General features: G+C 43.0%; 3 protein-coding genes across 4 annotated transcripts in view; 2 read left to right on the top strand and 1 right to left on the bottom strand.

Annotated features, from left to right (window-relative positions):
* ZBTB8OS (zinc finger and BTB domain containing 8 opposite strand) overlaps positions 1-6,817 on the top strand; it is a 77,050-nt gene extending 70,233 nt beyond the window's left edge. Inside the window, exon 7 of the mRNA XM_050932649.1 lies at positions 6,795-6,817. Coding sequence (XP_050788606.1) covers positions 6,795-6,802 — 8 coding nt within the window. The 3' untranslated portion in view covers positions 6,803-6,817. The remainder of the gene's footprint in view (positions 1-6,794) is intronic.
* Positions 68-27,340, bottom strand: ZBTB8B (zinc finger and BTB domain containing 8B). 2 transcript variants are annotated; one of them, XM_050932634.1, is made up of 4 exons: positions 27,320-27,340; positions 7,397-8,369; positions 4,755-4,933; positions 68-4,354 (listed from the first exon to the last, which is right to left on the bottom strand). In XM_050932634.1, exons 2-4 carry the CDS (start codon positions 8,343-8,345, stop codon positions 4,043-4,045), a joined length of 1,440 nt encoding a protein of 479 aa, XP_050788591.1. In that variant the 5' UTR covers positions 8,346-8,369; positions 27,320-27,340; the 3' UTR covers positions 68-4,042. The 2 variants fall into 2 exon arrangements, with proteins under 2 accessions (XP_050788591.1, XP_050788590.1); XM_050932633.1 differs by lacking the exon at positions 27,320-27,340 and adding an exon at positions 10,053-10,112.
* On the top strand, positions 26,749-27,564 carry LOC127039257 (oligodendrocyte transcription factor 2-like). Its single transcript, XM_050932642.1, has one exon. The coding sequence runs from the start codon at positions 26,858-26,860 to the stop codon at positions 27,479-27,481; it is 624 nt and encodes a 207-aa protein (XP_050788599.1). The 5' UTR covers positions 26,749-26,857; the 3' UTR covers positions 27,482-27,564.
* The last annotated feature ends 436 nt before the right edge of the window (positions 27,565-28,000 follow it).

Genomic DNA, 28,000 nt, shown 5'->3' with positions numbered 1-28,000 from the left:
AACTATGATTGTAAAACCATAAAAGTTATTAGGAAGAATCAGAAGTACCTGAAAACCCTTTTTAAAAAAAAAATAAAATTGACTAGCTTTTAAAGTTGATAGTATCCTTTTAATCTTTCCTTGCCATGAATCTGATTTTTGCTTGCATAGTGTCTATTGCCAGCAGTGGATGGATTGAATGTCTGGGAATTAAAAATTGAGTGTGAGCCTTAACTTGGAGTTTCCTCGATTTAGTCAACTGGTCTATGTTTTATAAAGCATGCCCCTCTCAACTAGGTTTACTTTCTACACAAGGCCAATAGGTTCCAGACTCCTCCAGGTATCCACTGATGTAGTTAAATCAGCTGTTCAAATAAGGCTCAGCTCATAAGTGTGTCCGTTAATTAAGTAGACTAAATTAAAGGACTCCAGCTATAAAGTTACTGTTCAAATTTCAGACAAATGAAATGACTCAGATTTGGAAGATTAATGTTTACAAGTTCAATGCACCATTAATATCATTGCAGCATGTATTTCTTTAGTGAAAAACAGTGCCATTATGTGCAAACAAATAAATTAGGTATACTCCTAAACAACATAAATTATGTAGAGCTAAGAATGTAAGATATGTAGTTTCTTGGCCTTTTAAAAACCTTGAAAGAAAAGATCACATTAGAAACAAGCCTGCTAAGAACATTTTCTTTGATTCTTCATTCAGCACCATATGAATATTCTTTAGAACAGAAGTGTCACTTTCTCAAAGCTTGTAAAGGCTGGATTTACATGGAAGGTTTCAAGGAAACATCATGGAATTGGGTGGGAAGCACAGCAAACGTAGATCTACATAAACATCTGTCACAAGAAACTGAATAAAGCATAACCTTTTCTACGAAACACAGAGCCTGAATTAAGGACTCACTGAAAAACAAAATGGCACACTGTGACAGATCAACAGAAATTGCAATTTTGCTGGTCACTTTCAAACTGCAATGTGACTGGAATCTCTCTCCCACCCCACCCCTTCCCCCAACATTACACAAAACTTAACACAGTTTCATTCTCTATGCACAAGACACACAACAAAAATTTCTAAAACCAAATGAAGCAGGCTGAATTCAAACAGCTGAAGGTCACTGCAATATTTCCCACAGCTCTTAAATCCACCACATACATGCCTTCACAAGAGCACTGATCTTCCTCTTCTGAAGGTCTTCACAATTTCAGAGTTCACTAGTACATGCCTCAACATAGTTCTACAGTGTTTCTCTGATAAGCTAAATCACCAGAAAGATGCATTGTAACACACTATCCAGCACCATATCCAATGAATATTCCAAGTCTAGTGGCCTCTAATATTTACAGTGAAGTGGCACCTCTCTGCCAGAATGATCATAGAGATCAGGATGCCATGCTGATGAAAAGTTAAGATGACTATTTACATTCCTACCCCACCTTCATTATGCAACTCAGTCCTCAGTTGTCAAAACTATGAGGACTCCTTTTCAAATGTTCTTACACAAAGTCCTTTGCTCATCTGATAAGCAGATATCAGAGAATACCATTGTGAACCTGGGTTGGCTGGGGAGAAACAGAGAAGTAATCAAAAAGACCACCCCCATGGGATTATAGATAGGATTTTCAAAAGTGCTTATGTGATCTAGAAGCCCACCCTATAGGCCAGATTTTCAAAAGTGTTTACCACCCAAAATTGAAGTTGGATGTTCAGGAGAGCTCAGTTCCCATTTAGGCTCCTAAATGAAGTGGCCAGGGCTCTTTTGTAGACCCAGACACTCATTCAGGTGCTTAAATAGGAGCTGCTGGTGGTTGCTTAGTTCTCTGGAAAATCTGGTCCTAATACTAATCTGCTCTGCTGATGAAACTAGGACATGATTGTTCAGACACCAACTCCAATGTACAAACAATAGGAAATAAGGACTACTGGAGAGGTTTTGTAACAAACTAGAAAACAAATACAAATAGCTTATTCTTAATGGTACGTTGCTCCCCTCAATTTAAGTTACAGAAAAACCCAGCAAGAAATGAAATATCTTCCAGAAAGAGAGCACTTAAAGTAAGACTTCGAGTTTTGGGGAGACATTTCCAACAACTCTATTTACCTCTGATTTTTTTTTTTTTTTTTTTGCTACTTTGCTAGTAATTCAAGATAAACAGAGGCTTATTTCATTTTTAGTCATCCTCTTTGATCTTGCAATGAAGTCATAATGCCGCATTTGTGATATCAGAATCACTTCTGTACAAGTAGATTGTGATATCACACCAGGATTATTGCCTTGCTACAGGATGAAGCAAATAAAGAAGCTGAACTGTGAGGCAGAATGTTCTTATCCAATATGTGAAATAATAGCACAAGGTATACAGAAAATGACTGGTTAAATCAGCTGCTTTTTATATAAAAATGTTCCATTTTATGTTTGCTCAGTGTAAAGTCTTCTTTAAAACATAAGAAAGGAAAACTGTCTTTTTAACTGAGATCTTCTTGTCCCAGTGATGTCTGTCTGCAATCTTCTGTTCTAGCACTTGATCCAGAAAGTGAGGCCCAAATACAATGCTTTTCATTGAACATTTACAAACAAGTTAGAAAGTACTATCTACGTACAGTATGCACCTTCACTTCACAGAATCCTTCAATATTGTAACTTCTTTAGCCTTAAGTTTAGCAGTAGCTTACCCAAGAGCTCTTTACAGTTTCCCAGCTAATTTCATAGTTTACAGCAATTTGGTACTGAACAGGTAAATTAAATAACTTCTGACTTTAAAGTCTATGAGTCTAAAGTAATCTCCCCTCCTTCAAAAGCCAACTTGTATCTGTCCAACAAGGAAAATGCAGGGTCCAAGTTGGAATTTTAACAAGAGACAGTCCCTGGATGAATTCATAAAACAATGAAAGGGTACAAACCATCACAGGAATCATCAAAGACTATTTTTGACTATATAAGAAGAAAAACGTCATTAGGAAAAGGGAAGTTTTCATACAGGGAGTCTCTAATTTTACAAAGGGTCTCACCTGGCTTCTTCAAAAATAGTTTGCAGGGATGATGTTATATATGTAGTCCAGATTTTTCTTTGGAATTGTACTTCAGCTAGATCAACAGTAAATCTGACTATTTAATCTACTAAAGAAACCACTTTTCTAGATTGCTATGTTATAACTTCTACTTTAAATGGTTGAAAAGAGGCAGGCAGTGCACTTAGCCTTGCTTCAGTGACCAGTGCACTTCGGACACTATTTTACTAGATCACAGAATAAGTATTTTGTGTAGTTCTCAGGCCTGGACTACTGTCTATTGAGCGTTAAATACAGCCCAGAAGGATCACAGCCCAAGCTCTGTTGTTCTCCATGGATGGAAATGCAGTGAAAACTGCCCAAAAATAGAAGCTTGCTCTCTAAGTACATATATGAACAAACATCTGTGAAGATTCTTTACTGAATATGCTTCCCTTTGCAACATATTTGTTCTCCTGGTAATTTACCGTGGTTTCCAGGTTAAATCCTATTCTAAAAACTTTTAAGATTAAACAAACAGTTAGGATTTACAGTTTCAGACAGGACTTTCCTAGCATAAGAGGGACGAGATTGCAAAACAATTTAGAGAAGTCCAAGGTTAAGGATGAAAACTACATTTATTTTCTCCACATCTGTTCCTAGAAAGATGATGGTTGGCCCCCTTGAGACCAGGATTGAGGGACCATGGCAGCATTGTGAAAGGAAACTCAGTATCAAATGATCATGATGATCCTTCACCTGCAAATAATGTTATCCTTCCCTCAGAGCCAGGGTACAGAAGCACAACACGTGATTGCAAGGAGACAGCCTCTGCTTATCCAGGACAGAAAATTCCCTCAGAATTCTAGTGCACAGCACTGAAAAGTTAAAAAATATTTCAAAATTCCAAAATCCAGTTCTTCCCACCTGTTCTATCAAAACAGGAATTTAGTTACAAAAACACAGAGTTCCACAAAACTGGTTAAATATACAGTTTTCTGCTGTAGAATGACCAATCACAGGGGAGACACTTTAAATCTGCCAACTCTCCTTTTGTTACTACATAAGTGCCTCTCGGTCTGATAAGCTTCTATGGATCTCCTGCTTATCATCAGCATCATCATCATCAGCTGGATCATTTTCCTCACCAGATTCAACATATATAGGCCAATCATTGTCTGTATCACCCTTTTCTTGACCTTCTGATGAAGGTTCCATCAGACTGAGGTTAATGGGCATTGAATCCTCATGTGTAGTCGTTACACAAGTGCAGCTGTCACACAAGCCAAAGCGCCGTAATCCCTGTGATAGGCTACTTGTGAACGTTCTTCTGCAACCCTTGCAGATAATTGGCTTGTTTGATCGGTGCACCTGATCAATGAGAAATAAAACATCATTGTAAATTGGCTGGCCTATCCTGCTGTTTTATTCCTTTTTGGGGATGCTGCTTCCATATATTCCAAGATAAAACATGCAGCAGCATTTACCAAACTTGCAGGGCAAATGTTCACATCATCTTTCTAAGAGGTTTTGGACTAAAATAGCTGTATTACATTAAATGTCAATTTCTTAGTCTTAACCATTGCCCAGTTAACCTTACATATTGGGAGCAGAATCATTCTATACTGTACTTTAGAACAGCCTTAAGTCAAAACGTGATACATATACATTATTTACACAGATCAGCATGACGACTGAGAAACACTGAACACAGGAGCTGACCATTTATTTTTAAGTCTGCTTCTGACAGATATCAGTTCATCAAACTTACACTTAGAGCATGACTCCGAAGGTGCTCCTGCCGGGTGAAGCGTTTGCCGCATGTCTCACAAGGGTAGGGTCTCTCGCCTGTATGAGAGCGAATGTGCCGTTTTAGTATTCCCTTCTGCTTAGCCGTGTAGGGACAGAATGGGCATTTGTGGAGCTTGATTGGCACAACTAACACATCACCTTTTAAAAAGAAAAGGATATGTTTTAGACAATTTGACAAAGTTAGCTAGGTTGCTTGTTATAATCCTTGCCTGCAAACTAGGGCCAGAATACTTACATATTTTTCTTCTTTGTATTCGGCTCACTTGGATATATATATTTTAATTGTGTGGTCTCTTTTTTAAAAGCTTATGGAGCTGCAGGTGCTTAGCACCTTTGAAAATCAGGCAGCTTTAAAATACATTTAATAAATTGGCAAGATTGATTTCTGGTGTGATGTATTTGCTAGACTATGCTCAATATGCGAGCAATTGAAAATTTCTTATCTTCACTTTATTTTTGAAAAAGGTGTCATATTAATCGCACTGGAAACTAAAGTCTTTAATTTAGCCACAGGAAAGTGCACACGCAGTAGCAGTGTAAGATTTCCAATATGCTATAATAATGGGCCGCAATTTAGACATAGAGGGACCATCCCCAGAGGTAATTTATGCCTCTGTCCCCATTCAAGTTTTAGTAGGCTCTCTCCGGGGACTAACAAGAATCTTCCATCTCGAATATATTTGCTGTTTGTGTTTTATTTTTTCTAAAATAGGCCTAGATTCAGAATATACACATACAATTAAACATTGATAAATTCATGTGAGAAGATGCAAAAATTGAGAATTGTATTTGAAGATTACATTTTTAAATAAAAATGGGCATTACTGAGCTTGTTCATAGTAGCCAATATATGACTGACAAGAGATGTCCTTTGTAACATGACGAGGATTGGATGGCAATGTTAAGAGACTAAAAAGTGCTTGTTGATTTATACACTGATTCAGGAAAGCACTTTAAACACATCCTTAACATTAAGGCGCCCCACTGAAATCAATGGGACTAAAGTGCATGATTAAAGTTATGCATAGACATAGTCCTTCAATGTATTGGAGCCTCAAAGATTAACTACAATCTTCTTCAATACATATCAAAATCAGTAAAGACACTAATAATTCATGTATAGACATGTACATATATATACACACACACACACTTTCAAAAACAAGATATCTGAGACTCATTCCATAACTTTAGCTACCAGGACCGGAGTTCAGCGTTCTGTGTCTCCCTTGAAAAAGCTGAATACATCACAAGAACCTAAACCAACATAAAGACTAATTTTCTGTTCTACTTCAGGTGCTAGTGACGCCAATTCTTGTAAGAGAAACACAGAACCCTGAATGCATGTTTAAAATACACATTTCTAGTGTTAAAAATTATCAATAATTAATAGAATTTGCTATAAACTTATCAGGTTTTATGTGCATTTTCACTTTTAATTCTAGATTAACAACTTGAAGAGTTTTACTTGAAAAAACCTCAATGGAACATAATGTTATCCTATTAGATGTATGCTATGCTACAGTATTTTGGAAGCAGTAGATGTTATTGTAACAGAATACTGCCATTAAATATTATCTCAGTTATGCTAACTGACTAATACTTAATGATTTTATCAGCTGAACACTGATTCACTACACAGTGAGAGTTCCTTACAGACCCGCTGAACTCTAAGTGGCTTTAAGAATACACTTGTGTGCTTGAGTTAGTGATGGCATAAAGACAGCTTTACCTTCAACAGCACACACTATTTCTGTGCATAACTCCTATTGCCTACATCATTTTTTTTTAACTTGGCAACTTATGAATGGCTATGAGAACTGAGGTGTATTTCAGGCAAGTAGAACCCACCTTAAAGGACAGTTTTTGAAAGGTAAACAGAAACAGTGTTCAGGAAAAGAAATAGTCTTCCATCTTTATTACAAGTAGATGAAGACTCAATATTGTTAACGGCCATTTTAGAAAATGTGTATATTTACATGAGTTTTTTCTCCTTCAGGTCCCTGAAGGTGCTGCCACATAGCCTTCCTAGTGGTGCTGAGAAATCCCAGCATGTATTTGGGCTAGTGAAAGCAGCAGCCCTGATGATCAGCAATGGAGAAGGAAGTCTGCCTCTAGAGGGAAAATATGCAGCGTAGTTAATATTCTGCCTCTCAAGAGTTTATAGCATAACCAACATGGGGTTATCAGTTTGTCTTTCTGAATTCTTAACAACTCTTCTTCATAATACTAACAGTTATAAGAGGCAAAGTTTTTCTTACATTCATCCTTCACTCCAGTGTTGTCTCAAATTATGTTACCATTTAGTAAACTGGTGATCACCAACATTAGACTCCAAAATACCTATTTCAAATACAAGTTTTTAGATCAGAAATACTTACCTTCCAAATGCTGCACTGAGCAAAATGAGTGCAGCTTTCTTTTGAAGTCCAGAACAATAGTTTATTTTGCTGTTGCATAAAATTCAGCAATATTTTCCTGTGAAGTATACTGAACAAGAATGAAAATAACTGTTCAATTAACATAGAAAGTTATACACATAAGCAGCTTCCTCATCTGTTATACAGACATTATCTACAGCCTAAGGAATTCTCATCTCACCTGTATCCTCACCATACCAGTCGCTGTGAATGTCCATCATGGAACTCATGGCCACTCCTGCATCTTCTGGCCTACCCTCAAAGCCACGAACAAAGTGATGAACCACATCATCTTTTCTCTGAGCAGCACTGTTGCGTAGCAGGGCCTCCAGGAACTGTTTCATATGATAGTTATTGCAGGCCAAGTCCATTGCCTGGCCACTGTGCAACCCCTCTTCCATCTGCTCGAGAGATAAAGGAGTTGGATACTGCTGTAGTCGTTCACCCACTTCTACTTCCACTTCATCAGAGTCAAATTCTACTTTTGGTTCTACTACCCCTTTGGGCAGAGAAGAATTAATGTCATCTGGAGAATCACTGCTTACAGGGTCTCTCACCACAAGTTCCATTGGGTGGCAGCTGCTACATTCACCACAGGGAGGATCTCTCTGACAATCAGAAATCCTTTCCTTTTCTTGCAGAGAAGAGACGGAGGCAGAGCACTGGCTCTTTGTACCATAAGAAGTGCCCTCTCTGACAGAACTAGAGCTTCCGCTATCAGCCTGATAGAAAGCCGCTTCTCTCTCTATTTTTCTGCAAATATCTAGCGATGACCTGATGTATGTTTTGCAAAAATTGACCACATCAGTCATCTGCAAGTAGCTAGCTGCAGACATGACCTCAATAACATTTTCTCCACAAAGATCCAGCTTCCCTGAATAAAGGAAATCTAGGATGATGGAGAAGGCCTCTGAAGTAACAATGTCCAAAGAAGCGGTGCTGTGTCGCCCACTGTCTTGAATGTAATGAATCAATAGGGCTCTGAAGTAGCCACTATTGGCAAAGAGAATGTTCTTGTGAGCTTTGAAGATCCTGCCTTCCACAATAATACTGCAGTCACAAAAAAAATCCCTCTTTCTTTGCTCATTGAGCTCTCCCAAGAGTTTCGTGTAATATGACTGCATCTCCATTTCTCCTATTGCTGCTTCTGATCACTGACAAGAAGAAACATAAAGAGAGAACATTAGAGCAGAAATGATTCCACAAAGGAAGAAGAAATCAAAATCTATCACTGTTTTCCCTCCTTCCAAAAACAACCACCACCCCGCAACAACCTGGGTCATATTCAGACTCTGGAGAGAAAAATTAAAACCTGAAGTCACTGTAACATTCCAACTACGACAGTCCACGTCCAATTATTATTAGCATTACCCCAGCACCAAGGAGCCCTACTCATGGACCAGAAACCCATTGTACAAACACAGAACAAAAAGGTGGTCCATGCCCTAAAGAGCTTACAATCTAAATAGAGCAGCCTCTGTCCTTTCTTAGTGGACAACATACTAGCTTGATAAATTTAGTATCCTATATCCCAACTCAGCCAACCTATCACAGACACATGGCAAAGATGCAGTGATTGTGTACAGTACTCCGAAGAGTCAGGACAATTCTAAACTTCAGATAGTCGAAGATGGTATCTGCTTTTAATAACACTTTCAATAAAACTGATTCCAGGGTAAAATTATAACCTGCCCTGAGAAAAGTTTTTGAAGATACAGTTATCAAAGTTCATCTTTTTATTTATATACTAGTTGTCTCCTTGGATGAGATTACGTGCACCGCTACTGATATTAATCCCTTGTTCTTTATTTAAAAAAAAAAAAAAAAAAATCAGACACTATTGTTTTTCTGTAAAAGCAGCAAAGAATCCTGTGGCACCTTATAGACTAACAGATGTTTTGGAACATGAGCTTTCGTGGGTGAATACCCACTTCATCGGATCCAACGAAAGCTCATGCTCCAAAACGTCTGTTAGTCTATAAGGTGCCACAGGATTCTTTGCTGCTTTTACAGAGCCAGACTAACACGGCCACCCTTCTGATATTGTTTTTCTGATATTTGCAGTCAAGGGTGAAACTGGCATAGGTTGGTTGCTCAGGAGCACGGCTGGTGGAAAAACTAATGAAAATTGGAAAGGCTTAAAAACAACAATACATTTTACTTATTTAAGGCTTTCCACTTGAGAATTTCAGAGAACTTTACAAGCCTGAAGTCTCACAATGCTCCTGTGGGACTGAAAGCGCTATGCCCATTTTCCAGGCAGGGGAATTGAAGAACTAAGCTTAAGCATCCCAGAGAAAGTCTGTGGTAGAGCTAGGAGCCCGGCTCATTTTACTCCCACTCCTGCATTTTAGCCAGGCGCTCCCGTGGCAATCAGTCTACGGGCACGACCTGGCACCGTATGTTGTATGTTCTTTTGAGCAGGTCTCTCCCTTGGTTGCAAGTGGGAAATGCCCAGTGTGCTGGAGGGGAGCCAGCGCTGCCCACCCCAGCACACCAAAGACGCATCGGGCAGCTGAGCAGGGCCGAGTCCCTGCAGCCCCCCAGAGGGACGGGGAGTCCATCAGACTTCGCGGGGTCAGTACTGTCTCGGGTCCGCCGCCTCCCCCACAGGACACCCTCCGCCCCCGGGACTGAGCCCTGCCGCCCCTCCCCCTAGGGGCTAGGGCCCCTGGGCAGCCCCTCCCCCAGCTCTGCGCAGAGGGCAGCTGGCGGGGCGGGGGGGATGCTGCTCAGCCGCCCCCCGAACCCGGGCTCGGCAGAACCTTCGCCCCGCACCGACCCCCGCTCCCGCCCCCTCCTGAATGAAAAGGAGAAACCTCCATTCTCCCTCTCACCTTTACCCGGCCCCTTGCGCAGCGCTACCGAACCTGACGCACGCGCCAGGCCGGACCCGCCTTCTCGCAGCACAACCCGCCAACCCCGCGGCAGGATAGGCAAAGAGGCGGTGCCCCCTTCCCAGCAAGGTAGTGTGCGCCCTCCCCGGCCCCCGCCCGCACCCAATGGAGCATGCGCCCTTCGCCTCGGCCGCCTGCAGGATTGGAGTTCCCTGCTGTGACTCTCTTCTCCGGGGCAGGAGCCGGGGACAGGGACTACACATCCCGGCATGCACCGCGAGGGCCCGTTCTCCCGGGCTGGGGGCTCGGGGCAGGTCAGGAGCGGGGCTTAGCCCCCCGGGCTCTCGGCGTGGAGGGGGGACGGCGGAATGCCTGAGATCGGTACCGTTTGGGCAGTGCCTTCGAATGGCCTCCGCCTCCCTGCTGTGCTATTCACCCACCGTCTGCGCCTCCCTGTCAGCCCCGGGAGCCTGAAGCGCCTGGCAGCTCACAGGCTGCGCCCCAAACCTGGCGAGATGTCACCGGCGAGGACGTGAACGGACTGTTCCCACACATCGGAGAGGGCGTGTAGCGTCCCCCACCGCCTTTCAGTTGTCTCCTGCACACACACCCACCCCATGTAGGGTTGCCAGCTTTCTAATCGCACAAAACTGAGCACCCTTGCCCGCCCCCACTCACTCCATCCCCCTCCGGCCCTCACTCACTTTCACTGGGCTGAGGCAGGGGGTCTGGATGTGGGAAAGGGCGAGGGCTCCAGCTGGGGGTGCAGGCTCCTGGGTGGGGCCAGAAGTGGGTTAAGGCAGGAGTGAAAGTAGGCCGATACAGGCCTGTCCGGCGTACCAGTAAGAAGCCAGTATCAACCCATATGCAGCAAACATTAAAGCACTGTTGCACCCCTTTTGACCCCCCCCCCGTATCAGTGTCCCTGCCGGCCACTAATGTGGCAGGTGAAAGGTGCAGCTGCCCAGGCACCAGCAATTTAAAAGGTCCCAGGGCTTCCAGCCGCCGCAGCCACCACTGCTACAATGGCCGGAGCCCTGGGCCCTTTTAAATCACCGCCAGAGCCCCAGGCAGCGGAGCCTAGGGACTGCAGGGACATGCCGGCCACTTCAAGGAGCTGTGTGGAGCCACGGCAGGAAAGGAGCCTGCCTTAGTCCCACTTTTAACAGCCCGATCAGTGGTGCTAACTGGAGCCACCAGGGTCCCTTTTTGACCGTGCGTTCCGGTCGAAAATCAGACACCTGGCAACCCTACCCCCATATATAATCACTTTTCTCCTCACCATCAGTTTTCATACATCCCTCAGTATATTAGTTCTTTTTGTAGTCCGCTAATTCTTTCTCCCTATCAAATCTATACCTTCCCACAGTATTAGTCCTTGCCAAATTCCTCATCCCACTCCCCATCTTCCCTGTCAGACTCTAATTTCCTGCTCCTGCTCCAGTCCCTTATTTCTCACACTTCCCCCTCACATTTCCTCTCCACAGTCCCTCAGCTCTTTCTCCACCGTCCCTTTGCTATTTTACTTTATTCCCACCTCCCCGCATCTTCATCTACCCTTCAATTAATAACCAAGAGTTATGTACACTCCTCATTTCCACTAAGCAGATATGTGAATTTATGAATTTGCTATAAGATGAATTGTGAACTCTTCACTAATAAGCAATGCCTAAACAGCATGCCCTTCGCAGAATACACTCTGGTCACTCAGCAATGAAGAAAATAGTATTCTGGGACTGTGCAAGAAAGAGGAGCAGAGCTAAGCCGGAGGGAAAAGGAAAATGAAGCAGGGTACAGATGCTCCTACATGGCATGTTTCCCAGACAAAGAGTAAGAAATCACATCACTGTTTGCCACATAAGTTAATGTTGCTCAAATTCTCCTACGTGGCCTCCAAATCCCAGTGGAGCGAGCAGAAGCAAGCAGCAGCAGGCAGGGAACCAATAGCAGAACAGCAAGTGACCTAGCTCAGCTGCCATTTTCAGAGGGCAGTGCATGCAGGGAGGCAAGGACGTGCGCATATTGTCTGAGATCACCAGGATTTCAGCAGTTATCTACACATCCTTGACGTACATGTGCTTTGACGGGACAAGATGGGTGCGGTAATGTCTTTTATTGGACCAACTTCTGTTGGTGTGAGAGACAAGCTTTTGAGCTTACACCCAGCTTTTCTTTAGGTCTGGGAAATGTACTGTCACATGCCAAATAATCGGTTTCACCTTGTATTTAGCTGTCACTCAGTATATTTCCCATACCTGAAGAAGAGCATTGTGCAAGCTTGAAAGCTTGTCTCTCTCACCAACAAAAGTTGGTCCAGTAAGAGATATTACCTCACTCACCTTGTGTCTCTAACATCCTGGGACCAACACAGCTACAACAATACTGCATATGTGCTTTGAAGGTCATGGCCATTGTCCCTTGTGCGCAGTGGGATGATGCAGCATAGGGTGACCAGACAGTAAATATGAAAAATCAGGACAGGGTTGTGTGTGTGTGTAATAGGATCCTATATAAGAAAAAGACCCAAAAATCAGGACTGTCCCTATAAAATTGGGACATCTGGTCACCCTAATGCAGCATAATTAAAAGCTTGTCAAAACCTCAGATCTCTTTATGTATTTCTTCACTTGCACTAATTTACTTGTGAAAGAGGAATAGATTCATACATATGATCAACACTTTGATCCTGAAACATACGAATCTCATGAACCACCCTTCCCAAATCACAGAAATATAGGAATTATCATACCAAATCAGACTAGTGGGCCAGCTAGTTCAGTATCCTGTCTCTGACAGTGACCAGATACTTCAGAGGAGGATGCAAAAACTCCATCGTGGACATTTATGGAATAAACCATCCAGAGATGTTTCTTCTTAAATACTATCCATTATTGTTCATCTTATGCATTGAAGTATGAAGTTTTATATCCCTTCTGAAAATAAATGGTATTCTTTGCTTTTTTTTTTCTGGCCAGTAACTTACTCAATATATTATTCTTTGTATAAAGTAGTTCTGTCTGAGTTCCCTAATTATTTAAAAATTAAGGAACTGATCCTGCACCCTTACTTGCTGGGGTAGTCTCAATGGGACTATTTACATGAGTAAGCTGAAGGATCAGTCCCTACATTTCCTGGGTTGTAGATTATGTCCTGTGAGGAGGAAATATCTCTATATACCTTTCAGAAGTTGGAAAACAAGGACTCTGGCCCACCCAAACTCAGTGCCTCAAGAAGGAGTAGGAGTCATAATGATTCCAGGGACCCTCTCTTTTTTTGTCTTCTTTTTATTTGTTTAAAATTATAAAATGTTCACATTTTAGCTGCCTATAAATTCTGCATTCACTCTTGAAGTTGAGAAAGCAAGCAGGCACCTTCTAGGCTGCATAACCACTCCATGAACAGCCTAAAGACAATGCAGTGTTGCATCTACTTCTGTGCTTCCTCCTTCTCTGCCTGGAAAGCCAAATGTCTCTTACACAACACCTTCATCCCAGACAGTGCCATCCCTGAAGCCCTACAATTTAACCATCCTTCATCTCGCCAACGACGAAACTGGACACAATTTTGACTGGTAAGAAGAGCCACTGATTTTCTGTTCAGGTTTTAATGAACACATTATTTGTTTTTATTATTATTCATGTATAAAATACCAACAATTTGCTATACAAATAATAAGTAGTGGGCCAAATCCTGGCCCACAGTGCTGCTTTGCACTGTTCTGGGGATGCAAAGCAGCTAAACTGATTTACCCTGGCATAAGGGGTGAGGCTGGGGAAAATGGAGGTGTGGCCTGAGCACTGCTGTGCCCTGGAATGGTCACTTTGCAATTGCTGCAGCTGGTAGGCTTGAGGCTGCTCTAAATTCCTCCTTGGGATGGGACAAACAACCTGAAGATAAGGACGATGCAAAGATGGCCTTACAGGCCCAGCCCCATTAGCAACAACCATTCCAAATGGTTGGTTTTGAGGATCTGTCCTATATAGTTAATTACAGTCTGAATGGGAAATCAGTGACACCTCCTACCAATTAAAGAACATCATTAACAGGCTCCAAGCCTCCAAATAGTATCAGACTCTTATTCAGATGTTTATCAGCTTTCTCTGCTTTGTACAGAGGTCTGTTGGGAAGCAGAAGGTTAAATACCACAGTAATGGGTGCAGCTTATGGACCTAGATAGAAGGTCCTGGTTTCTATTCACACTAACTCATATTGTCGGCTGTTGATCTTCTGTCTATATGTACAAAGGCCTAAGCGTGCTGTCTCGACTTCAGCCCTTGCTGCTCCGCAAAAAAATCTTTCCAAATGAGACCAGCATTCTTAACCCTTCCACTATTTACTTTGGCTACTTTTCATATGTTTCCTTTACTACCAATCTGTTATTACACACCCTTTATTTAGAAATACAATGGCTTTTAATACAAAAAGTTTTATGAAAATAGAGCTTGTAAAGGAGAAAGCTTTACTCTTCTGTGATCCTATCTCGGGAAGTGTAAAATGTGCCATACACTCGTGAAGGCCAGATGAAAATTCATAAGATTGGTGGCCAAATAGTTGATCAGTGGAGCCAAGTGAATCCACGCAGCATAAATCTTAGGTTTGTAATATTACAACAAAGCTGGATCCCTATTAATCTTCACCCTAGGCAAGGTACAGAATACCCATTGTCCAAAAAGAAGACTACCAGATAAAGTGCAGCCGACTAGAATTATGGTCTTTAAAGTTGTTAGACACCAGATTTTCAGAGTCTGAGCACCTCCTCCGTGTTACTGTGCTGGCAGTCTGCATTCCGTAAACGCAGACTCACTGCCCCCAAACCAGTCAGCCTTCCTTCTGACCCAGGAGGCATTGTTTCTGGGTGGTCATTCAGGACAAACCGACTCGTTGTTTGAGAGCTTCATATGGAAAATTCTTCTCTGAAAAATCATATAATTATCCTGGAAATCTGATAATGGGGAGGGAGATTATTGTCCTAAAAGGTTTTGGAGCACTCACGAACCAATCTGAGGGCAACTGTTAATTGGTTTATATATGGAATAGCTTCCATCATACTTAAATTCTTTCCTACTTACAGGATCATTCTAATACAAAATGTTTGGATTCTCTTCTCCCTCTTCTATATTAACTATCTTGCTAGTACCCACTGTGTCTATTCTAATGCTGATGTGCTCAGCCTGTCTCTAGTCTAGATGATTATTCTTCCTGTGCTCTGTGTGTTAGTTATTAACAGTCATCCTCTCCCAGCATGGCAGAGTGGTACATTAACTAGCTTGGTTTAGAACTATAATGGAAAAGAACATAAAAACTTTTTCTCCTGTGAAAATCTACATGCTCCACACTGCAATTAGAATGAATCGGTCTGTGACCTTCTATGACCTCTTTATAACCTTTCAACTCTACCTGCTAATAACTCATCATTGACTTAAATTTATTTTAATATTCCCAACACTATCTGACCACATATAACTGCTTTGAAAACTGTTACCATCTCCAATTTCTAAACATTTCTTGTAATATAAAATAAACATATATTCTAAAACTACAATATAAAAGCTTTAATTCTATCAAGGAGCTTTGATTCAAATATTTTTGTTATTTATTATGTCTTTAGGAATCCTCAGTAAAATTACAGGCTCTACATGCTTTATGCTCCATTCTATTAAAAATACATTAATTGGTATGTTTTGGTTTTGCAGTAAGAGTTACTAAGAGAGTCTGGAAGAAAAATAATAAGTGAGTTTATTAAGAGGGACACATATATTTGTACACACAGGCTGGAGATAATTTCACTTGTGTCTAGTGGACTGCCCTTCCTCCACCTAAGGCTCTCCACCAGGCTATCACATTACAGACATTACAGCATCAGATTAAATTTTCACTGGCTGATTATACCCCTAGAGAAGACAGTTTCCATCAGATTAACACTCTTGGTGGTGGTGCAATCACTGCAATATATTTTAACATTTCAAAAGCACCCCTGGATTTATGAAAGATGGGTTCACTCATGCAGTAGGAAACCGTTTTACACTTTACTAATTACAAGCCCAAGCAACATATACTATAGATCCATGCTAGCAACAAAGGCGAAAGATACTTGCACATGCTTTGAAAAAAGTATGTATCATTTTATTTTGATCTTGTCAGATCTCACAAGCAAAGTACATTTGGGGCTGGTCAGTATTTGGATGGGAGATTTAGAAGGAGAATTCAGCCATGGTGCTCCAAGAAACAGATTTAGTGATTCAGTAAGTGGCACTCTTTGTACTTAGGGTTCAGTTCTACATTCTTTGTGCACCCTAAACTCCAAAGATAGCAATGCAGGATCAAGCAGTGAGTCAATACGGAATGAAGCCTTTAGCCTGGTGCTAATGGGTACTCCATTGTTGGAAATGCCTTATTTCAGATGAGAAGCAAAAAAACTCAGTTCCTGACTGTGTATGGGTAAGAAAATTACAATTTATTATTAAAATTCCATTGCATTTTTGCAAGAGAAGAGGTGTTAAGCACAGTGTCCTCATCAAATGCAAGTTTGGGGGGCATATCCTCAGTTGGTGTAAATTTACATAACTCTGTTGAAGCCAGTGAAGATGTGACAAGTTACATCAGTTGAGGATCTTGTCCTGGATCTCTACTGTACAATTTCCCTTAAATCTCCCTACAATATTAGTTGGATAGTGTTCTTCACTTGCTGGCTTAAATTGTCAGGTAGTGTTGCTCTGTGCTGTTAAACAGCTGCAAAGTTCCACTCCAGAAGTGACTGCATTCATTGATGGGTGAAGTGATCCCTATGTAATTTGATTTTTAAAAAGCTTTGCGATTCTTCAGGATGAAAAGCATTTTCTATACATCAGACATTATTTTATTCCTTTCCCTTTTCTACAGCATATATTTAAAAATAGTTTAAAATCATGAAAACAGCGTCAAGATTTTCAACACTCCACCACAGGTGCTCTTTTCTATTCTTTTCAAACACTGCTTTGTGTTGGGGCAGAAGTCCCTGATTCTCAGAATCAGTCATTGTTAACAACCAGCGTTGCCTGACTCATGCATTAACAAGCTCTTTATTAAATGCCATTCATGATCAATTTCTGGGGAATCAGAGCTTAATTATATGGAGATTCATACTGCCTGTCTCCAGAAATTAGCTTCAGTATTTACAGGTCTGCTTCAGTCAATAATTGAGGCTGTCTCTGCAGGAACATTCTCTGCTTGATACCAGTTGCAGCACCATTATTTTCTGTCTTTTAATTGCATGTCTTGAGTCCTGCTTATCCAGGATGGATTCCACTTTGTCTGCAGTGTTTCATCTGCCCAGCAGTGAACCTGCCCAGTTTAGTGATGGAGTTTCTAAGTTTTCTTTTTGCCAAATTATCACTGGTGCCCTTCCCTTCATTTTTAAAATTGTCTAAACTCAGTTAGGGGCTCAAAGGACTTGATCCTGCTCCATTAAAATCAACAGGATTTTTTCTGTTGACTTGAAAGGGAGCAGGATCATACCCAGGGTGAGCAAATTCTTTTAAATCAATGTAGCTCTGCTAGCGAGGGACACTATGGGAGAGCTACTACCACTGATCTCTCTCTGCCACTCCCAAACTGCATCTTTTTGTCCTGTAACTTGGGGTATGTCTACACAAGAAATGGAGGTGTGATTGTAGCACAGTTAGTATACCCGTACTAGCTTTAATTCACCTAATGTGGGTAACAATAGTAGTGAAGCCATGGTGGCCCTGGCTTCAGCATGGGCCTGCTGCCCCAATACATGCCTCCGGGGCATGTTCTCAGGTTGCTAGTCTGCACCGAATTCTTTGCTGGGGGTGGGTTAGCTTTGCTACTACGGTTCCCTGTGCTAGCTAGATTACATGGTATGCTACCAGTGCTGCAATCACACCTTCATTTTCTGTGTATCTTCTAATGCTCAGTTCTACTCTTCTCTGGCCATGCTACAACAGTGGCACCATAGTATGAGGACAGAATAGTTTCTTGAATAACAGAATCAACCTGTACATTAACAAAATAAAGCAAAATATGAAGAATGAGTATGTAGAACAAGGCACTCATACATGCCTGGGCCAGTGTCTAAACTGAGTAATTTTGCATGGAGTAGCAAAGGGGTACATCCTTTATAGCTCTCTTGGTTTTGATCATATTATATGCATTTTAAGTACGGCGGAGTGCAAAGGCAAAAAATTGCTCTTCAGGAGTACGCTAAAAGTCATTAGGCAGAATGATCATGAGATGATGGCAGACATTTTAAGGATACCTCATTCATGGACATCGGAAGTCGATGTGTCTCCAAAATCAGTTAAAATATATCTTTCCTCATCAGATCCATTTATCTCAGGGTCACTTTTCCCTAGCTCTGAATCTGATCCTCCCTTGGCAAAGTACAGTAAACTGTTACAAGGGAGAGGAAAGAAGAGATTTGCAAAGTGAGAAACTGAGCCCCACAGAAATGCTAATTTTATAGGCAAGCCATGAGGCCACTTAAAATGGAAAGGCTATTTTATTGCAAAACAGTAATAAGGATGTCTGACAATAAATGGGGAGTTCTTTCCCCACAAAACAGGTAGGAATTGCCCTAACAAAAGATAATTGTGGTAGGCCAGTTGGTTAAAGAATTGTTAATCTATTTCTTGCCCCAGAGCCTCCTTGTGTTGGCAGGAAAAGTGACACCAGCCCCTTCTCCAGCCATTACATGCCTCTTGCTTGACTTTCTTTGCAAGAGTTACCCTGTTCTCCTGGTTGTGTTTGATTTAAAAGAAAGAGTATATGCCAGAAGGGGACACGCAGCAGGGAGTCGGATGTCTTCATTCAGTGTTTGACAGCAGCCAGCCAGTTTACAGCAGCAGCCATCAGGGAATACAAGGTCTTTGTTAGCCTGATACAGCCAATGAGCCTGATAAGAGCTCATTAACTACTTCATCCACAGTTGGGCTAGTTTTAAGGAATTTCTCATTTGTGTTTCCTTTTGTTAATTTCCCTCTTCAGTCCTCACTCGCAATGAACTGGGAGCCACTGGAGTATCTGGCTCCATTTCCCCAAACGGTGAGGGCACTATGGTTGTCAGGGTTGTTAACTAGAGAGGCCAGGTGAGTGAGGGAGTGTCCTTTATTGGACTAACTTCTGTTGTTGAAAGAGACATGCTTTCTGGAAAGCATGTCTCTTTCAACAACAGAAGTTAGTCCAATAAAGCTCTCTTCTTTGGTTGTTAACTGGCAGCCTGATTCAGAATACCCATGCAACACTGAACCTCGTCTCTTGGCAGCAAAACGCACATATGAAGCCTAGTCTGTGAACCACTTGGAAATTTCAGTTCTTACTCCAGCATGTAACAGGTTGGGTTAGGTCCCAGGCAGGATTTAGTGAAAAAAGAGATTATTTTTTAAGCATTTCATTTTGCTTGTTTTGTAGAAATGAAAAAGTTGTTCCTTCACACTGCTACAGAATGCATAGTCTCTGAGGAGGATCTTCTGGAGAAGAGCAGAGATGCCAAGCCAGCAACATAAACAGCACAATTCTTTTGGCACATGTTCAGTAACAGGCTTCCCTCCACAGGGATCCCAAAACAACCAGAAATGAGTTGGTATTCTGAGTCCTGTTCCAAGGGGAAGAATATCCACATCACAGAACCACCATCAAAATTGCTATCAGTAACCATTATTGTTAGGTTCAGCAGAGTGGCCAAGAATTGAATGGGGATGGAAACTGAACTAATATCTTATTCTGACCCCAGAGTTGAGCTCTGCAGGTCAAAGTTGAGGCACATTGATGTGGCTACCATGAGGAAGATTGCACTGTGGCTGCCTTTGCTGCACCAGTTCTGTGGACAGAGAAATTAAGTCTCCTGGAGTCTCTCACATCTTTCACATACACTAAACTTGCTCAAATGAACTAAAACATGGAAATTGTTACTGTTCTAAAAAAAAGAAAATGGAAGCAACTCTAATGGCCCAGTGCTCATTCCCACATGTTTTGTCACTGTTTCTCTGGAAGCCAGAGTGAAACTTTCAAGAGCTGAGAACAGAATAATTTGAGCAGTGGTTTCCTCTGCTGTGGAATTCATTGCCACAAGAGATCAGAATGAGCCCTTGCTTGACTCCTTTCATAGCACAACAAAAACCCCACCTTTACATACAAGTCTTCCTGTAGTAATAAGGGCTGAAGAACAATCTGTTGTCACTTTTTTATGGATAGATGAAGGTTTATATCAGCCATCTCTAAGCTGTAGTGGCTGGATCAAGGGTGAATGTGGGGCAGACATTTATTGTAGTTGTTAATTTTGTATTTACATCTCAATACCAGGGGGAAGGATCCACTGCAGGGCAGCAAGAGTAAAAGAATGAGGGTTGAAATAATATAATAGGTTAGTTTCTGCCTGAAATAATATAATAGGTTAGTTTCAGTCCCTGACACTGCAACATCCACAGTCCGCTCAGTCTTGGTTCATTAGATTCTGAGATCTTTCGGAGAGTGCAATCAAAAGGGCTCATCTACCTGACTTGAGTGAATGTTACAATTCATTACCTTCTGTTCAAAGGGAGTCAAGGGGAAATTCCAGATTGCGTCTGGAGTAAATTCATCTAATTTAATTGTAGCAGAGAATATAGTTCTTCTACCCACTATCCTCAAGGGTAATGCCAGCCCCAACTCTGTTGAGCACATCTTCAGGCACGGGGTCTCAATGCCAACAGCTACCTGCTGTTGGAAATACAACTGTTAGTATGTTAGGAATCAGAGAATTGTAGGACTGGAAGGGACCTGGAGAGTTCTTCTAGTCCAGTCCCCTGCACTCAAGGCAGGACTAAGTTGAAATCATATAATAGGTTAGATTCTTCCTTATAGTCCCTGACACTGCAACATCCAGAGTCCTCTCATTCTTGTTTCACAAGATTCTGAGATCTTTGAGGGTTGAAATCATATAATAGGTTAGTTTCTGTCTTTTAGAAAGCAGAGGGTTTGGAGTGGTCCCTAGATGGGAGCTCTGAGGATTCCCACCATTCTCCCTTCTTTATGCCCTGTTCTTCCCCAAAGGTCCTAATATTGTTGTTGGACAATGAGAACGAGCCAAGAATCCCTTCAGATCCTACCAGAGGAGCTATGTTATAGAATTGGACAAGGTTTATTCTCCTACCTTCACCTACACTTGGAAAGTTCACTTTCAACTAAATATAATGTAATTAGTTCATGGTTCGAAGTTTCCAGAATTGTTTTAAAGTATTTTGAAGGGGATATTTTATCTCCTGTATGACTCCATTCCACTATTCTCCAGAGTTGGGATTTCATATGGCCTGGAATCTCTTGTCTGAGTATTTCTGCAACACCAGGAGGATCTCTTAGAGCTGTAAGCTTAAAGCAGCATACACTGACTGTCTATGGACACCTTTGTGCACTCTACAGTTGCTAGAGTTAATTGTTTAACAAAAGTATGGTTGACCACCAACACACCATGTTTGTACAGGAATGACCTTAGGTCACTGATATGCAGAGGATGATGGGCATAGCATGACGAATGACAAAGGACAGATGTCAGAACCAAGATCCTTAACTCACAGATGTGTTGATTTCATTGTGCACAGGTTGCTAGGACAAGTGCGATCAAGTGATGTTAATGAGCTGAAAGGAAAGATGACTCCAAGCACAAGAACACACATGAAAGAATGAGGCCAGAGAGGAAGGAGTTGGGAGGCGTATATCCAGGCAGTTTGGAGAGCTTAATCTGGAGCAATAACTCAGCTCCCTTTGTCAAAGGCCACATGAAACAAAACACTTTGCTCATTATGGGCCTGATTCTGCAACTTCTAATTATGCAGAATAGTTCTTACTTGTGCAAGTAGGTCTTACTTACGTGAAACTAGTCAACATGAATAAGAGGTGCAGAATCAGACCCTCTATTCTGACTTTCTCCTTATATCAGCACCACAGAACTGACTGACATTCTTCATCTATGGAAGCCAAGTTTCCTCCACGGAATGAATCCATGAAAGACATAACTGGAGAGAAAGGCTTCACTTTAAATATTTTACAGACTACATTTCCTTCTTTTTCATTGTCTATTTTCAAAATGTAACAAATAGCTCCATTGATAATTCCTGATTGTTTTAATAAATACAGATATATCTAAGTGGGTTTTCTATAAGAAGTGTAACCAGAAAGTGTCCTCAAAGCTATGCATTAAAAGTCTAAAAGGTATCTAAGAACTGAATAACTCTGGGTTTTAGAAGTGGTATATAGAGTTTTGCATTCATTATGTCACTGGTTCACATACAGCCTCGGTCAGTAGTGATTTCAAGTTATCATTGAATTGCTATCCAGTGACCTGTATGAAACGAGTTGGTGGCTTCAGTGGACAGGTGTCCACATCACAAAAATTACCGACACATCTAGCAGTGATTGGCCCTCTTGCTGGAGGCCTCATTTGAAAAGTAAGGATTTAGTGGGCCACGGATGGCTCATAAACTAATTAAAGGGATACTACCCAATTAATATACACCCCAATATCACATCAGCTGGTTCCCCTGCACTCATGAGCTTTCCTTTCATTTTGATCTGTTCTATCAGCTTTTCTTGGGATCCTTACCTGGGAGTGAAGAATGGATTTGAAATACATTTTGAATTATCAGTGTAGCCTTTTAATATGTTCAGCTTTCAGAATCTTTGCTTTATTTCTTTGTTACTTGTCTGATCTTGGGGTTTTTTTTATATACCTTAACTAGGCTTATATATCACTCCATATTTCACATGCCCACAAAACAGCTGTATGAAATACACCCTGGGCTTTCAGAATCCCCACCTGTAAACCAAGTTTAGTCATTACAAATCAAAATGAAAGCAAGGAATAAAACCTTTGAAAGGAGAGAAATTCAACTTCTAAATAACCATGAAATTTCTCTTTATACATTAATGACTGCTTCCAAGAGGGCCAATAAAGTCTTTTGTCAGCAGCCCAAAAGCACAAAGATCTTTGTATTTGTGTAGGTCATGTATTTAAAGGGGACACCCAGAAAAACTGTGCTGGCAAAATTCTTCCTAATAGACTTTGCAAGAATAAAATAGAAATCTGTGGTCCCGTTTTATCTTTGGTGTCACCAAATGAAGTGAAGTGAATTACATCAGGGATGAATTTGGCCCATTTTGTTTTAGGTTTAGGAAGGATCTAAGCTCAGGGTGTTCAAAGTGAGACTCAGCAACAAGCTAATCTCTGGTTTATCATTGACAATCCTATGACCTTACTAGTTCTGACTGAACTCAGGACAAAGGCTTGTCATAAATAGAGAGATATAGGATTAAAAACTTCTAGCTACCTTTCTTAGTCAAAGCTTCATGCAAGGTGGGCCCCTAAATCTGTGTTGTTTTGTTTTTTAATGGACAAGGTTTAGATAATTTACTTTCTGTGTAATATGTCCTCTTCCAATAAACTAAAATCTTCCAAATTATTCCTAAAGAGGAGTTGTAAGAGCCTGAACGTGCAGAGATACTTAGAAAAGGGTAAAAGTGGCCCCTGGTTCTTGGCCAGATCTGCTCCCTCTCTGTTATTCACGTCATATATGGGTCACACTTTGTAGTATGATTCCATTTATAAATAGCTTACTAAGGGTTAATAAATGATTAATAGATGTTATAAGCACATTGAAAACGAGTGGTACGTTTTACACATGGTTATAAGCACATCAGTAAAGATATTAGAGATTGTTTTAAACCATGGTTATTAGTAACATTGATATGTTGAACACTCCAATAATTGATTAATGATTTATTAAAACATCTATGAACCATTTATTAACTCTTTTTTTAAACAGATCCTTAATATAAAATATGACTCCGATATGCTTAGTGTACCAATAAGATGATTTTATTGTCTTCAGCACTCCAGAGCCAGTATACCATTGTTGCCAAAGAACAAGATGAATTCTGGTCTCCTTCCTGCAACATCAGCCAAAGTGGTAGCTGGATTCCTATTACAGAATCATTAGTGTTGGTTCCACTTGATGATGATGTTCAAAGCCAAAGGAGCCCAGACTGATTTTCAGAGACCAGGCAACACTTTAAGTTATGGCAACTAGTAAGATTTGTTGTTGACTTGTAAAGTAATTGAATTTGATCCAGTGGGAAAACAATGGAGCACAAAGTTGCCATTGCTTTTGCCATCACTTTTTGTGGTCATAACTACATTCATTCATTCATTCATTCATTCATTCACTCATTCATCTGAATTAATTGATTATAGAAGCTGCTGCTTTGAAAGCCCTGGAGACTGAAGTTTTCTATTAATTCACAGAAAGGATTAACCCTGTGCAAACTTCCCCACATGGCCCAGCTAATGGGACGCAACTAGGAGGACCACTCCAAGGAGTAGAAAGGACTTCTGTCTCCATCGCCATTCATTCCTTGCACTTTCTACTGACGCTGCCAACTAAGATCTGAATTAGTGACAGATACTGTGGACATTTTTGTGATGTGGACACCTGTTCACTAAGAACTGAACTGACAACCTGAACTGAACTTCGTTTCACACAGGTACCCAATTGCTTTCCAACCTCAGATGTTGACCTAAGGGTAAAAACAGGTTTTCTCTTGTAAAATGTTTGTAAATTTTTTTTTCTTCACAAAACTCAAAACCTATTGAACTTGGCAAAGTGAACCTTTCAGCAAAGGAAAAGCAGCCAAATGGTCTAGTGGAAGAAACATGGGTTCTGTTCCTGGTTCTGCTGTCTGATCTTGGGTAAGCCTCTGTGCCTATTTTCCTTCCTACTCTATGTAAAGTGCCTACCACAATGGGGCCTCTAGGTGATACTGTAATTTAAATAATAATGAGAAGGGGGTTGGGCGGGGAGAGGTGTCTGTTCTAACACCTAGGGAGGTTGTGGAATCTCCATCTCTGGAGATATTTAAGAGTAGGTTAGATAAATGTCTATCTGGGATGGTCTAGACAGTATTTGGTCCTGTCATGAGGGCAGGGGACTAGACTCAATGACCTCTCAAGGTCCCTTCCAGTCCTAGAATCTATGAAACTATGAAACACATATCTACTTCATGTGGGTGGTTTATTCTTTCCTAAGCAATAAACATTACGAGATTCCCTTACTTTCCCAGATGATACTGAGACCCATCTTGACTGTCCCTTGTCTGTACTGCATGGAGGGACTCCAACAAACCCATTTATGGGTGAATTACTTTCCCTTCATTGCAAGCTCACTAAGAAAATAGGGTGTACCCCAGTGATGTATTCCTGTACATTTCAACAGCAGGACAGATACTGCTGCATTCTACAGCCCAAGCCAAGGGGAGTGAGAGTAGATAGCAGGAATGTGAGACATAACAAACCAGTTTTGGCAGCGGTTGTTGTTGCCCTGTTCGCCCCAGGACATGAGAGAGACAAGGTGGGTGAGGCAGTATTGTTTTCAGACCAATTTTTGCTGGTAAAAGAGACACACTTTTGAGCTACACAAAGCTTGTCTTTAGGTCTGGGAAAGGTAATCAGAGTGTCAGGAGGTGGAACAGGTTGTTAAGTGATTGTTAACTGCCCATTTCATCTGGCATGGTCTCTTGCAACATGTGTTAACCTCAAATGCTTAACAATCTGTTCCACCTTGTATTTAGTTGTGACACTGATTATCTTTCCCAGACCCGAAGAGAAGCTCTCTAGCTCTATCTAGCTTGAAAGCTTGTCTCTTTCACCAGCAGAAGTTGGTCCAGTAACAGATACTGCCTCAGGCAATGAGGACACCATGGTGCCGTGACAGTCCCAGGTGCAGGATGCCTCTGCTTTCCTGATTCTGCACAGCCATCCTCTTCAGGTGCACCCCTACCCAGGACCAGCGCTAGGGGTTTTGCACCCTAGGCGCACGGCAATTTCGGCGCCCCGCGCGCTGGTCCCGCAGCTCTGGTGGAGCTGCCACAGTCGTGCCTGTGGGAGGTCCACCGGAGCCCGCGCGAGCAGCCGACCGTCCGCAGGCATGACTGCAGTAGGTCCACCGGAGCCGCCTGCTGCCCCCTCCAGCAAAACGCCGCCCACCAATAATCCTGGCGCCCTAGGAGATTGCCAGGGGCGATTCTCTGTGGTGAAGAACTGTGCAGTTTAGAGGAAACAATGAAGACCCCTGCTCTGCTTTCCTGCAAACAGTGGGCCAGGTCCCCAGCTGGGGTAAAGTGCCCTACCTCCCTGAAGTCAACGGGCCTGCACCCACCCTCTGAGGGTCTGGCCCATGTTTCAGGACCAAGATACCCTTGTCCTATGCCCACCAAGGCTTCCTCAGACACTTTGTGAGCTCTCAGCCTGCCCCTTGCCCTACTATCCCTGCTCACTTGACAAAAGCATTTTCTGGACCTTCCAGGCCCTAGTGCAGAGACTCTGGGCCATATTCCGCTGTGACTGGGTCCACAGGTGGAGGGGAATGTGTGTGCGAGGGATCCAGGGGGTGGTTTCTCAGGGTCCCTAGGGCTGGAGGACAAGGAGGACAATGGGCAGAGACCTCGCTGCCGCTGGTCGTGCTCTGCCCGCTGCATGCTCCGTGGTAGGGGGCGGATCAGACGCCTCCCCTGCAGAGTCAGCAGCAAGTGTGGTAACGGGGGAAAGTGGCGGCCGGTAGCCGCCTTGGGGGAAGAATCTCTTTGGTGATTGGGCGTCATTGTTCCCTTTGTGACGGGGGCTGTATAAATAACCGGCCCTGCAGGGAGCCCACGACACTCGCCCAGCCAGCGAGCGGGACGGGAAGTTTGTCTCCGACCCAGCGCACTCGCCCCGCAGCAGTGGGGAGTCCCACCCCGGGGCTGCCGGGGGGAAGCAGGCGGCAGGCACCTCTGGCTGCCCCATGGATTCCGATGTGGCCTCCACATCCAGCAGAGCCTCGTCCCCGGAGCCGGAGGAAGCGGGCAGCCCCCAGCTCCTGTTTGAAGCCTTCTGCCGCGAGCCAGCGGCTCCCCAGCAGGGGCCCGGCGGGGCCGGGGGGAAGCTGCGGGGCGGCAGAAAGGCGCAGTCGGACGAACAGCAGCAGGAGCAGCGGCTGAAGGTGAACAGCCGCGAGCGCAGGCGGATGCACGACCTGAACCAGGCGCTGGACGGCCTGCGGGCCGTGATGCCCTACGCGCAGGGCCCCGCGGTGCGCAAGCTCTCCAAGCTCGCCACGCTGCTGCTGGCCCGCAGCTACATCCTCGCGCTGAGCGGCTCCCTGCAGGACATGCGGCGGCTGCTGAGCGAGCTCCACCCGCTGCCCCGGCTCCGCCCCGTGCCCGCCTCTCCCTCCGCCTGCTCGCTGGCAGCCGCGCCTGGGTACCTGGGCTTCCGAGCGGAGCCTCCCCGCACGGCAGCGGGGCCGCTGGGCCCCTTTTACCGACACTCCTCCGGCTCGCCCTGCCTCTGCTCCTTCTGCCAGGCCGGGCCCCAGGAGCTGCCAGGAACGGCAGCCGCCCCGGCCTGCCCAAGGGCGAGCAAGTGAAGCCAGAGACTTGCCCTGGGCACGCACGAGACCCAGCGCAATGGCTGTCATAGGGTCAGCGCTGCAGGACCGCTACTGCTCTGACAAGGAGAGGGGGCTAGCGCTGTCCAGTCTCCGACTGACCGTGTAACTGACACTTATCCCCACAAGACTCCAGGCCAGGGGTTCTCAAACTGGGGCTCCGGACCCTTCAGGGGGTCATGAAGTTATTATATGGTGGAGCTGTCAGCCTCCACCCCAAATCCCGCTTTGCCTCCAGCATTTATAATGGTGTTAAATATATAAAAGAGTGTTTGTAATGTCTAAGGGTGGGTCGAACTCAGAGGCTGGCTGTGCGAAAGGGGGCACCAGTACAAAACTATGAGACCCCCCCTGCTCTAGGGGTACATGCTCTGTAGCCAAACCTCATTGTTAGTTTTTCATCCCTTGTTTGACCCCAGTGTCTCCCTCCCCCTGCTTTGCAGGCAGCAGGAATCCTAAGACACTTCCCAAGGCTGGTGAGAGAAGAGTTTGATTCAG

Source organism: Gopherus flavomarginatus, chromosome 22, assembly GCF_025201925.1.
Source record: "Gopherus flavomarginatus isolate rGopFla2 chromosome 22, rGopFla2.mat.asm, whole genome shotgun sequence".
Classification (NCBI taxonomy): Eukaryota; Metazoa; Chordata; order Testudines; family Testudinidae; genus Gopherus; species Gopherus flavomarginatus.
Note: the sequence above shows the minus strand (reverse complement) of the source record. Positions and strands in the feature narration are given on the sequence as shown.